At 45.2% G+C, this 13,020-nt stretch overlaps 1 protein-coding gene across 2 annotated transcripts; it reads right to left on the bottom strand.

The window, feature by feature from the left end:
• Positions 1-1,686: 1,686 nt before the first annotated feature.
• Mettl17 (methyltransferase like 17) lies at positions 1,687-8,687 on the bottom strand. Of its 2 annotated transcripts, XM_004648092.2 has the most exons (14): positions 8,580-8,687; positions 8,285-8,438; positions 8,065-8,199; positions 6,976-7,057; positions 6,673-6,754; positions 6,290-6,363; positions 5,547-5,641; positions 4,499-4,569; positions 4,229-4,336; positions 3,935-4,003; positions 3,255-3,305; positions 2,950-3,042; positions 2,023-2,207; positions 1,688-1,946 (listed from the first exon to the last, which is right to left on the bottom strand). In XM_004648092.2, exons 1-14 carry the CDS (start codon positions 8,649-8,651, stop codon positions 1,841-1,843), a joined length of 1,377 nt encoding a protein of 458 aa, XP_004648149.1. In that variant the 5' UTR covers positions 8,652-8,687; the 3' UTR covers positions 1,688-1,840. The 2 variants fall into 2 exon arrangements, with proteins under 2 accessions (XP_023564107.1, XP_004648149.1); XM_023708339.1 differs by lacking the exon at positions 3,255-3,305 and having other exon boundaries at positions 1,687-1,946.
• Between the last annotated feature and the right edge of the window lie 4,333 nt (positions 8,688-13,020).

The raw sequence follows: 13,020 nt of genomic DNA, 5'->3' as shown, positions 1-13,020 counted from the left end.
TAATATTATATAGCTGGGGACATAGCTAAGAGCTGGGCATGGTGGTACATGCCTGTAACCTCATGGCTGGCTTTTTTTTTTTCTTGTTTTATGTCTGTTTAAAACCTTTGTAACTACTGTTTAAGTTGTTTTAGGGTGTTGACTACAAAATAGACAAGGTTAGAATTGACAATAAACTCCAAATGAGCAACCTAAGAGCCACTAGTTCTAAATCTTGCTGCTTATATTTGGCAAAAAGGGTTATGATACTAACTGCAATGTCTGTCACTCCCCTCCTACAAGGGACATGTTCTGACCTTCACTGGGAAAAGCTACCACACACTGTGGGATGTGGCTACAGATGGTTAGGTGATAGTGTCTTTTAAAAATGCAGTCAGAGACAAGGGAGCAAAGCCCCAAGCACCAAGCGTCAACCCCACCAAAATAAATACGGCTGTGAAAACTGAAAAGGGTTCTTATGCTTGACTGCCTAAAGACATAACAAACCCTACCCTTTCAATAGATACTTTGACTCAAAGAGTTGTTTTTTTTTTTTAAGGAAGAGAGGTTTACTTCCGCTCACAGTTTCAGTAGGTCTTGCTCCTGGTTAGGTGGCTGAGGGCAGAAAACCCATAGAGCAAGGACATGACAACAAGCAATCAGGAAGCAGAGATTTTCTTTTGTATCTGACCTCACAACCTTCAGTGATACTTCTGCAGGCTCAGACACCTGGTTCTCTGTTGCTTGTTTCAGCTACTTGTGATAAAATGTGCATACAACTCCAATGTGAAAAGGCCAGCCAGATGATATGGCCCCTTAAGGAGGGCCAAATAAACAAGGGGGTGTGAGCATTGTAAACTACACTGCAAACCATAACTTTTTTTTTTTGGCCGAACCGGGGATGAAACTCAGGCCCTTGCTTTGCCAGGGAAGCGCTTATTCCACTGAGCCATCTTCCCCGCCCCCAAATATAAGTTTAAAAATTTCATGTAAGGGCCAGGGAAATGGCTCAGTAGAATAAGCACCTGCCTGGCAAGCGCAGGGTATTGAGTTCAATCCCCAGTACAAAAAAAAAAAAAAAATTCATGTAACACCACCCCTCCCTCTCCTCAGCCCCAAAGAAGTGATAGAATATGCCCCAGCCCTAGGAGGCCTTGAGTCACAGGAGCAAGTGCAGAGATCTGCATTATCCTGTGTCCCCCTCTCCTTTATTCCTCACTATAAAAGACCCTTGCCCACCTGTAAGTGGTGGGAAGGCGACCTGAAGGGAATAGGCCCCTCCACCTCCTCAGAGGTAGCTCTGAGTAAAGCCCTTTTCCTGTTTACCTAAACATATGCCGTCCTTTGATTTGGTCAGTGGTGAGCAGAGGAACTTAAAAATAGGAGGATCACAGAGTTAAGCCTGAGGTTCGGAGTGCGTTCATGGTCAGCCTGAACTAGCAAGACAGTTTCTCAAACACACACACATGCACGCACGCACAAACATGCAATGGAAGATAAAAAAGAAAAGGTTAAATAGCTGCCATTTCCCCTATTTAAGAGTGCTGCAGAACAACCCTGAGACTCGTTAAGCCAGTTCTCAAGAGCTGTCCCCACTCTTCTAGATTATCTCCTGGAAGTTGCAGCCTCTGGCAGAAGCAGCAGTATAGAGAGGGTGAGCTTGAGATTTAAAGCCTGGTACTGAAGATCTCAGGATTGTTACAGGTCAGGAAAACAAAATTCATTTCCATTCTTTAAAAATTTATTATTATTAAAACTTCAAACAAGTACAGACATACAGGGGTCTCAGCACTTCCTTCCTGGATACCAGGAAGCTATAGCTTCAGCAGGTCTGAGAGAAAACACTGGCTATGCATCCCTGTCAACTCTCAGGTGGATCCTGCTTGGAGGACGGAGGAGACTCGGGTGGAGTGATCACAGGCAAAAGGTCTCCCCAAGAGCTGGCACGGGCACAACGGTACAAGTCCCTAAGAAACAGAAACATGTCAACGTGGGCTGCACGTTCCCGCCACATTCCACTCATTCTGGTCACACCTCCTGTACCTGCCGTGCCGGGTGGCCGTGATGACAGCGTGCTGCATATGCCCGTCCGGGCAGCACAGGTGGCAATGTACATGGCGGGGCCGTCGAAGGACAGGCTGCGTGATGCGTGGCCATCGATTAGCATCCTCTGGAAATCCTCGGGCAAGAATCACCATAGAGAACTTTTCCTCTTTTGGTTTCTTATTCTAAGGTTAGGGATACAGAAACTGTTGAGAGGCAAAAGATTATGGACTTGCTTTTCTTGCAGCCCCTTTTTCTTTTTTGTAGCAGTAGGGGATGGCAGTACCCAGGGGTACTCTACTCTGGGCTCTACCCATTTTTTTTCTTTTTGGCAGAACTGGGGATTGAACTCAGGCCCTTGCACTTGCCAGGGAAGCGCTTATTCCACGTAGCCGTCTCCCTGGCCCCCTATTTTAAATTTTAGGGGATGAGGGCTGGCCAGAGAACTCAGCGGACTAAAGCGCTTCCTTAGGCAGGTGCAGTGACTGGGGTTTGATCCCCAGTGTTTCGTGCTGGTCCCACGCCCAGGGCACACTGAGCCAGTGATTGAGACTGGGCATGGTGGCTCATGCTTGTAATCTCTGCACTTGGCAGGCTGAAAACAGGATTACTACAAGTCTAATCTGTACAGTGAGATCCTGTTGACGCTGTACTAAATACATTAAAAAAAACAAATTTTAGGGGATAAGGCCAAGTTGCCCATGCTGGGCTCAAATTCGTAATCTCCCTGCCTCAGTCTCTGAGTGCTAGGATTAGAGGTGGGTGCCCCCATGCCTGGCTCCACAGTCTTTCATATTCTACAAATCATTCACACGCACGCTCTAACGTCACCAGACTATTCCATGAGCTCTCCACTCTTCCTGTATCTGTCTCTTCTTGTGTTCCCAGGTTATTTTCTCCCTGTTGTCACATTACCAGAATACCTACCCAGCTGAAGGGGATGGGATGGTAACCCTGGGAGAAGCTACAAGCCAGGGGCTGAGAGGCCATCAACTGAGGACAAGGGAGTTCATGGGGACACTGCAAACACAAAGACAAAACCGAGAACCACCATGAAATTTCAGAAGGCAGAATCCAGAGGGGCCAGGAGCAGATGGCAACGTGAGCCACGGAGTTCCTAGGTGAACTGGAGGGGCTCGGGGAGGTTGAGAGTGGCCTCGCTTTGTCCGCTCATTCTGCCTGGCCACATTTACACTCTGTGTACTGGGACAGGCTGAAGTAATGATACTCACTGGAGCAAAGACGAACCCAGGACGAGGGTCTGAAGGCGACTTCTCTTTTCCCTAAAGTCAAAGAAAGCAAGCTGGGTCTATAGGGTCTATTGTCATAATTCAATCAACACTCAGGAGACTGAGGACTCTTAACATTCAATTCTAATGATAAACTATGTCCCTTGAGTTAAGCCGGCTGCATGGGTAATGCTCTAAACAAAGGACTTTCTCTTCATAGCCGTAGAGACAGGAATGTGACACACAGTAATAGACTCCCTTGTCAGCAACCTTCACTTTCAAAAAAATTCACTCAGGACAATTACATTTATGATTGCATATTGGCTTGCATACTTTTACAGAGACGAGGTTCCTGGCTCAGCAATGCCCCACATCAGGGGCTGGCCAACTTGTTTTTTCTTCATAGTGGGGATTACACCCAGGACCGTGCACGAGCTACATAGGTGTTCTACCAGTGAGACACGGGAGACACATGACTATGCATGGCACACAGAAATAGGAAGCGGCCGACTTGGAAGCACAGGCTCTGGTTTGCCAAGCTCAGTCGTCTGCGACAGGGACTTTGCATGCCTAGTGCCCTATGGTCACCCTCACCGATCTATGACAGTCTCTTCAGTTTTCAAGGGAGCAATAGTAACTGATGACAGACGGGTGAGGGCTGAAGGGGAGACAGGGAACCTTACCTCCAGCACCAGGTCCCTGGCATCCATGAGAAGCCGGTGCCCAGCTCTTGTTCCATTTTCCACTAGTACCTGTTCACAAGAGGGCAAAACAAGCAGGCACCGTGAACTGCGTGAAAGCACAGGTGTCAGCAGCTCTGGCACAGCAGCTGCAGCGACACTCAGGGTTGGACACGTGCACCTGCATAAGACAGGGACAGGATCCCTACAGGAGGGACACAGATGTCTCCAAGGAAAAGCATGTCTGACAGTAAAGGAAGGGGAGGAAAGTCCTGAGGGGAAGAGTCTTCAACTCACCAGAAAATGGCTTGTCTTGCGCCACAGAGTGTGGAGTACCGAGGTGCGGTCAGCTGCACTGGGCAGCTCGCTCAGGGCAAAGGCTGCGACCACTACATCAAACTGCACCTGTGGAGACAGGAAGTGCAGGGAACTGACACCCATGGCCCCAGAGCACACAAAGCTTTGGCCCGCCATTTATCCAACATTCAATGCTAGACTATACAACTGTGGCTACCGCATTCTTTCTGCTACATTCCACATTTAGAATACCTAAGTATGGCTACTTGCCTTGGGTGATACAGGTAGAAACTGTCTGAAAAAGACACCTGGAAAATAAGGCTTCCCTGATTCTGAACCACCTGTGGACGAAAGAAAAGAGATGGCAGGGCCGGCCAAATAGCTCAGCGGATTAAAGCTCCTGCAAGCAGGCACAGGGGCTGCGGGTTCAGTCCCCGGGGTTGCTGTACTGGCTCTGCCTCCAGAGTGTGCTGCAATGGCAATTGTGACTGGGTGTGGTAGTGCACACTCATGCCTGTAATCCCAGCTCCTGGGAGGCTGTAAACAGGCGGATCACGATGAGTACGATCTAGTAGTTAGACCCTGAACACCCTCTAGACCTTTCCCTAAAATACAAAAAAACAAAAGCAAAAAAAAAAAAAAAAAAAAAAAAAAAGAAAGAAAGAAAGAACAGAGGTGGCAACTAAGAGAACATACGAAGTAGCCGGGTGGGGTGGCACACGCCTGTAATCCTAGCACTCAGGAGCCTGAGGCAGGAAGACTGCCACAAGTTTGGGTTACACAGCGAGGCCAGTCTAGGCTACACAGGGAGTTCAGGGCCACCCTGCACTCCAAAGATAGATCCTGTCTCAAAAAAAAAAAAAGTATCTAGGAAGTTTATGGTCATAAGTACAAACTAGAGCACTATCAGGACCAGAAACAGCAAGAGGAAAGAGAAAAACACTCTAGCTGAGACAGGGCCGCCAACGTGTAAGTAAATATGCTTATTGGGCGAGTGTCAGCTCCCTTGTCCTGTGACCTCACCTAAGCCAGGTACAGATCAGCGAAGTCCTCCAGCTCCCTCTGCTTGTGCAGAGTATTGCAGAGAGACCAGATTCATCTTTTATTTATTTAATTTTTTTCTGACAGACCCAGGGATTGAACTCAGGCCCTTATACTTGCCAGGGAAGTGCTTATTCTACTGAGCCATCTCCCTGGCCCCCCAGATTCATCTTAACTCTGTCTTCTCCTCCACTTCTACTAAAACAATCTTTCTAGCACTTCTTTGGCTTTAGCTCCTTCAGCTTTGGAAAAGCCCCACCTCAGTGCTTGTCCTCACCTTTCAGGAGCTTTTCTGCCAAGCCCAACATGGCGGCTGAGCTGTCCACACACATGTATTCACGGAGGCTCTGACCCCAAGCAGTGTGAGCAGCCCTGAGACAGCAAAACAAAGCCCATCAATTTGCACTTATTTTTGAGACTGGGCTTCACTGTGTAGTTCAGATTGGCCTTGAGCTCACTATGTAGCCCAGGCTGACCTGGAACTCAGGGTGATCCTCTTGCCTCAGCCTCCCAGGAGAGCCGACTTTACAGGAATGCACCATCACACCCTGCCCCTCAAAACCCACTAATTCTTATGACAAAAAGTCATCCCTATAAAAGGTCTATCTACTCCCAACCCCTGGGCAAACAGATGTCATGTTAAAATACCTAGAAAAACATAACTATTGTTTTCTTATTTCACGTATAGTTCCTGAAGAAAAGATAGACTCAAAAATCCACTGTAAATGCAAGGACCTGAGTTCAATCCCTGGTTCCGAAAGTAGAAGAAAAAAAATATCCATTATAGGCAACCTAAGTTTTGACTGACATATGCTAAATTCTTTGTAGCCTTTTAAACACGGCCCCCATTTGCACTTGACATTTCTGTAAGTTCTGGCCCCAATCCATATGCCACCTTCTGAGGGAAGATATACTGTAGTTCCCAATTTTCCCATTCTGTTTTCTCCGTCTTGATACTGAAGTGGTGTAAGTGGCTCTTGAGAGCTAGACTCACAAAGATGGCTGCATGAAGTTACTCACCAGGTGACAGAACCAGTACCAGAACCAAAGTCCATCAAGGTTTGTGGCTGGAACTGTGGAATTCGAATCTGGATCTGGAGAAATATACAATATCCCACAGAAGGGTAAAGAGAGAATTACTTAGAGCCTTTGAAAATATGAATTAGGGGACTATGACAGAGAAAATGAGATATGAATATATTTTGAGATGAAACAGAAATACCTTTTAGAATATAAAGGTTATGAAATAGTGATTTTAAAAAAAGTAAGAGAATTTATTTAAAGGTGATGGAAGTAGAGGAGAGAGGGGCATATAATCTCCAAAAATCCTTGCTCTAGAAACTACTTCAAGAAAAAGGGAGCTGAGGCAAAAGTGTTCAGGTTGGAAGTTGAAGGATTTTTACCTCATGGAATGCCCTGGAGACTGCTGCAAAGCCACCGTCCAATCTTGCTGCCATATACACCAGGCTCAGCTCCTTATTGTAGCTGCAGTGAAAATCTGAGTCATACCCACTGGGCAATAACTTCGGTCCCAGAGTTACTTTATAGATTTTCAGGAGATGAACTCTTTGGAAGGAGCTTCTCCAAGCCTTCTGCTCCCCAATATCAAAAGGTGCAGGTGGCTTTCTGAAACACTAAAATGACCATGGAATTCCATACCCAGACTCTTGTTTTTCAAGTCCAAGGTTCCTTCTGCAACTTCTCACCTCAGTTCCTGCCAGTGGTAGGTAGTTCTGCGCAGGGCATGTAGCACTGCTCTGCGGAGTTTCTCCTCTGTCTGAGGTGAGTCTGGAGTGAGAACAAGGACTGGAGGTGAGGACCTGGAGAGAACAGGGATCAGATCCAACATTAAATATCCTGCCCTGCTCAGTCCTCCCCAGCCCCACTTGAGCAAAGCCTCAACGCTCAAGAGAGAAGCCAAATCTAGAGAAAAAGTTCAAGGAAGAACAACCATAATCACCACTATCACTAGACGGAGTGTATCAGATAGGATCCTGCCTCTAATTGCTTATTCAGCTTACCAAACCCTATCCCTTGTCCCACAAGTTGTTTTTTTTTTTACAAGTTTTGTTTTATATGAAAAAGAAGCATGAGAAAAATTTAAAGGATAAGAGAAGCAGAAAACTGGATTTCTTCAAATCTCCAAAATTTAAGATCATGAAATCGGGGCCGGGGAGATAGCTCAGTAGAGTAAGCACTTGCCTGGCAAGCTTAAGGGCCTGAGTTCAATCCCTGGTTCCGCAAAAAGAAAAAAAAAAAAAGAAAAGAAAAGAAAGGAAAAAAAATTCCTGTGTTTCTATGGGGGAGGAAAAGCGTGTGAGAATCTCTCAAGACTCTGCTCAGTTCTGCACTACTTAGGAACTACCTATTGGATACCTATTCTGGGCCAAATATGGGGAGTGCTGGGAATACAAGACAAAAAAGGCAGGTCTGTGACAGAAAGCTCATTATCATAACAGCAGGCTTCTTCTGTTTCCCAAGAGGGTTTTGGTGCTGGGGAGAAAGTCATATAGGTTCTCTATTTTTATTTCACCTGAACAGAAACGTAGAAGATCCTAATCTGGTGGACTTGCAGGGAGGTTGAACCCCAAAGAGCTGGATTTCTGCATTTTGTCCAAAACCTGAGAGCGACCAGTTTACCCCCCAGTCAGGCAACGTATGCGTAGCACCTGCTCTTGCCAGAGTCCGTTAAGAAACTGCAGCATCAACTTCAGAGATTGTGGAATTACTCCTTCCTTTTCATTTTCCACTGATGTTCCAATCTGAGAATATTCTTAATTATTCTTAACCCCTACCTGGGTTTTCCAGGAATTTTTTCTCAAGATGCATAGCCCGCCTTTGCAGCTCCTCCGGTTCTACAGGCAAATGTCGGCTCCACAGATAATTGCTCAGTGTTTGCACCTTCTCTTCCACATCTGCCACTGTGCTCTCTGTGGGCCAAAGATGAAAAGCGCAATCACTTTCGCTCAGGCGTCACCCCGTTTCTTTCGGGGCTCCTGCCCTGTGGCTACTCACCGAGCAGCAGCAACTGCGCGGCTTTAGCGAGGGCGGGCGGCAGCTGCACGTGCGGGAGCTGCAGGATGCCAGGGTGCCGGCGATGGGGCTTCTTCCCCAGAAAATCGGACCTGTTATCTACGTGGGTCACGCTGGGCACGAGGGCGGCGAGGGCCTGCGGGACGGGAAAGAAAAGCTGTCAGGCAGAAATGCAGGATGCAGGCGCTCCCTGAGAGGGACTGCTGAGGCGCTCCGCCCTGGCACAGGTGTCTCCCGAAACCTTGCCACCCAGAGAGCAGAGGAAATAGACACTTACCCGGGATAACTGCGGAGCTAGGCGAAGGGTCCGGCGCCACCTGCTTAAGGTCGGTGCACGTACGGTCGCCATGGCTCTGAGGCAAACCGGAAGCGGAAGCCTAGGTAACCTCCAGTCCCCAAATCCAGGAGAGTCACTTCCGGTGTCAAAGGCAGTATCAACCAATGAAAAGAGCGAGTACGAGCAGTTATCCAATAAGCAATTGGTATGCAAATCTAGAGGCTGAACCTGTAAATTGGGAGGACGCGGTCGCTGTTCCGAGAATATTAAAGCAAGGCCGAGGCGCGTCCGTGTTTTGGCCAGAAATCTAATGAATGGGGCGGGCTCTGCTACAGACTGGCAAAGGCGCTCGAGTATTAACAGTGTTTTTTGATTTTCTCCTTGGACAATTCTGAGTCTCAGGTTGTTTTCCTCTGAAAAAAGAGAATGCAGTAACAAAAAGAGATGAGAAACAAGATTTAGGCAACCAAAGAGACCATACACTAATAGTTATTTGTTAAAATAGTTAATAGTTTAATACATACTACACCTTGTTGAGCCGGGCGTGGTGGTCCACACCTGTGACCCCACCACTCGGGAAGCTGAGGCAGGAGGATCCTTGTGAGTTTGAGACCAGCCTGGGCTACAAAGTGAGCTCATGGTCAGCCTGAACTGCGAGACCATGTCTCAAAAAGATGCACCCCCCAAAAAAGAAATTTCAACACCCCAAAACCACCAAAAAAAATTTATTAATAGACTTAATTTTTTATTTTTGTATTTTAGGGAAGGATCTACAGGGTGTTCAGGGTCTCACTACTAGATCGGACTCAGTGATTTTCCTGTTTACAGCCTCCCAAGAGCTGGGGTTACAGGCACACGCCACCATGCCCAGTCTCGATGGCTGTCTCAGTGAGCCCCGAGGGACTGAACTCCTTTAATTCGCTGAGCTATTTGGCCAGCCCTAATTGGCTTAATTTTTAAAAGTTAGTTTTTCTCCAAGTTAGCAGATCCTTGTAGTGACTTAATGGGTACTGAGAACATCTCAGCTATCACCTCAAGAACTTTTAGGTAAACTACAGTGCTTCTTGTATGCCCCTAAATCTTAGGAAATAGGGGGTTCTGTTGTTATCTTCATTTTGCAGATGAGGAAAGTGAAGGCTGCAGTGGATAAATGGGCCCAAGAGCACGAAAGTGGCTAGGCGTCGAGTAAATTCCAACAGGAAGCCTGAGCTTCACCTGTAAACCATATGCTGTATTTGGTATTGGTATTTGGATACAAATGGACTAAGAACTTCATGCTAAGTGTTTGGAAGTTTAAGATTTAACATTAAAAAAATTAAAAATAACTGTGCTGTAAACTCTTCCTCTTTCTTCTTCTTCTTCCTCCTCCACCTCCTCTTCTGTCTTTTTGAGACAGGGCTTCATTATGTAGACCTGAATGACCTTGAACTCACTTTGTAGCTCAAGTTGGTCTCTAACTCATGGCAGTTTTCCCGCCTCAGACAGTCTGTGCCACCACCTCCAGCCTTGTAAAATCTTGATTTCTGTAGCAAATACTTTAATCAGCCATGGTATACCCTTAATATCTTGGGATAGGAATCTGGTGGGGGATATTGCCAATACTGCATTGTACTTTTTAATGTGACTATTAGAGTTTCAGTAAAATAATCATGGGATAGAACATAATGAACAATGTTAATTTAAGTGTCTGATTTGTATTTAGGTCTTTAAGATTTGATTCCAATAAAAAGGGGTTCTTCCGTCACCTGAACGTCTGGGAGGAGACTTGAGATGTGTATGACAGCTGACTGCATACCGCTCTTTTCAGACTTACCTTCACTTAATGTGTATTTACCTCTTTTCATTTTCCTTTGCAGTGCCACATTTAATTTTCTTCTCTCTCTTTTTTTTGAGACAGGGTCTTGCTTTGCAGTTTAGGCTGGCCTTGAATTCAAGGTGATCCTTTCTCTAGCCTCCTGAGTTGCTGGGATCACAGGTGTGTACATACTTGGCAGTTTTATTTATTTATTCTTTGTGGTACCGGGGATTGAACTCAGGCCCTTGCTCTTGCCAGGCAAGCGCTTTTGCTACTGAGCTATCTCCCCCCCACAGAAAATTAGAGTCATTTATTTCTGTTTATTATTATTATTATTTTGGCGGAACCAGGGATTGAACTCAGGACCTTGCATTTGCGAGGCAAGTGCTTATTCTACTGAGCCATCTCCCCGGCCCACAGTTTTCATACCTTGTGGTATTTTGCTTTAAATTCCTGGCTCAACTGTCAACATAACAAGATATTCTTGTCACTTGTATGTCAGCTCTTATAGAATATTGATTATGCTATTTTTTGTTAAGGGAGACGTCACAGAATGTAGGGGTAAAGTGCTTGGCTTCTGGAGTCTAACAATATGCATTTGAATTCTAGCACAGTGAGATACTGACTGCTGCTCCCCAGGGCTTTTGGAATGAAGATCAAGTAAGATAATGTCTGGTTCAAAATAAATGCTCAATAAGTTCATGCTGATACTGTTACATGTGTTTTTTAAATTTAAAGGCATATACTCGTATTTTAATTTTAATTTTGAATTTGTTTTTTCCCCCCAAAATAGACATAGAACTGGGAACAGTATGGAACCAAGTAAGGTGGAACACTGAAGAGTAAGAAGGAGCAGGAGAGCTCTATGGTGTCTGTTCCTCTTTTTTTTTTTTTTTTTTTTTTTTTTTTTTTTTTTTGTCAAGCTGCCACTAGAGTTGTGGCTTCCTTTCCTCTGATAATATCCTAATGGGGATTAGTCCTTTCTTCTGACAATGCAGCATCTCAAAAACTGATTTAATACCCACCTGTAATTCCAGTTTGTTGGATGGCAGAGGTGGGAAGATGTCAATTTTGAAGTTGGCCTGGGACCTTAGTGAGACCCTGTTTCAAAACAAAAAGGGTTGGAGATGTAGTCCCATGGTAGAGCACTTGCCTGTCGTGTTCCAGGCCTAAGGCTCAAGCTCCAGGCGGGTCAGGTAATCTTTTGTGAATCATTACAGTCATTAGCAGTATTGGGCCATGGACAGATTATTTTATTTTATTTTATTTATTTTTTTTAATTGTTTTATTTATTTGAGAGAGAGAGAGAGTGTGGTATGTGTGTGTGGCCAGCTCAGCCCACCAGGGGGCGGGGCCGGCTGGCATGTGGTGCTGGGGGATCGAACCGCGGTCCCTGATGCTTTGCTAAGCTTGTTCCAAGTAGGTGCTTTAGACCACTGAGCCATCTCTCCAGCCCCATGGACAGATTATTTTAGATGTATTCTCTGAACAAAGTATGGAGAAACTCTGAGTTGCGTTTGAGGATACTTCTACTTCAGCCACGAAGGCTGAGCCCCAGGTTTAGATGGAAAGAACTCTGCTTCCTCGGAGATCAAAGGATACATAGATCTGGGCCCAGATGGGCACTGGCAGTGCTTGTGAACTTTGAAGTAGAACTTGAGTGGGCTTCAAAGCCTGAATAATGGTGAGTTTGTGCCAGCAGATCTTGTGTGGTATGAGATCATATTGATACATTTCCCCTGATTATATCTAGTATTTGCTATGAAAAGCCATTGTCGTCTTCATAAAATAATGTGTTCTTTAGATAATCATATACCAGAAGAAAGAGGGAAGGATGGGGATTTAAGTAGGGGGATATAAGGGCACACTTTTTCCCCTCTAATTTTTTACTGTATATGTTTGCAATATGTAGTAAATGAACTCATCATGGGGGAATGGTAAATATACATATGGTTTTTTTTTGTATTTTAAGGAAGGGTCTACAGGGTGTTCAGGGTCTTACTACTTCACTACTAGATTGGACTGAAAAAACAAAACAGGGGCTGGGGAGATGGCTCAGTAGAATAAGTGTGTCCCTGGCAGGTGCAAGGGCCTGAGTTCAATCCCCGGTTCCGCCAAAAAAAAATTTAAAAAATTAAAAAAATAAAAAAATTTAAAAAAGAACAAAAAACTTCCCTTGTAGAAATGCTCTCACTGAGCCCCACAGATTTTGGAATGCTGTGCTTTTGTTGTCTTTTTATTCTAGAAGCTTTTTGATTTCTTTCCTGGTTTCTTCTGTGATCCACTGATTATTCTACTTGATCTTAGCCAAAAGGCTGAGAAGTGATCTACTGATTATTTATTTATTTTTATTTTATTTTATTTTTTGATTACTTAATAGTGTGTTTAATCTTAAATGTTTGTGTAGCTTCTCTGGCTTTTTAATTTTTTATTTATGTATTTGGTATAAGATCTTCTGCCTGGTTTTGGTGGCTGGCTCAGTGTGCCTGGGGCAGCCATAATGGTATGCAGTAGTGGGGGCTGAACTTGGGTCCCTACATTTGCCAGTCAGGCACTTAGACCTCTGAGCTATCTTCCTGCCTTCTCCCCCTTTGTTGAAACAGGGTCTTGCTATGTACTCTTGCCTTGAACTCACTATGTAGCCCA

The sequence above is a fragment of the Octodon degus genome, unplaced genomic scaffold, assembly GCF_000260255.1.
Source record: "Octodon degus isolate 3935 unplaced genomic scaffold, OctDeg1.0 scaffold00352, whole genome shotgun sequence".
Lineage (NCBI taxonomy): Eukaryota > Metazoa > Chordata > Mammalia > Rodentia > Octodontidae > Octodon > Octodon degus.
The sequence above is the reverse complement of the archived record's forward strand: the minus strand, read 5'-3'. Positions and strand labels throughout refer to the sequence as shown.

Bases quoted from the DNA above. Each gene is read 5' to 3' on its own strand.
- Mettl17 (XM_004648092.2), bottom strand. From the start codon at position 8,651: ATGGCGACCGTACGTGCACCGACCTTAAGCAGGTGGCGCCGGACCCTT. The intron at 8,200-8,284 runs GTGAGTAGCCAC...TTTGGCCCACAG, and splicing joins CGCGCAGTTGCTGCTGCTCG to AGAGCACAGTGGCAGATGTG. The intron at 2,208-2,949 runs GTAGGTATTCTG...CCCTAACCTTAG, and splicing joins ATCCCATCCCCTTCAGCTGG to AATAAGAAACCAAAAGAGGA.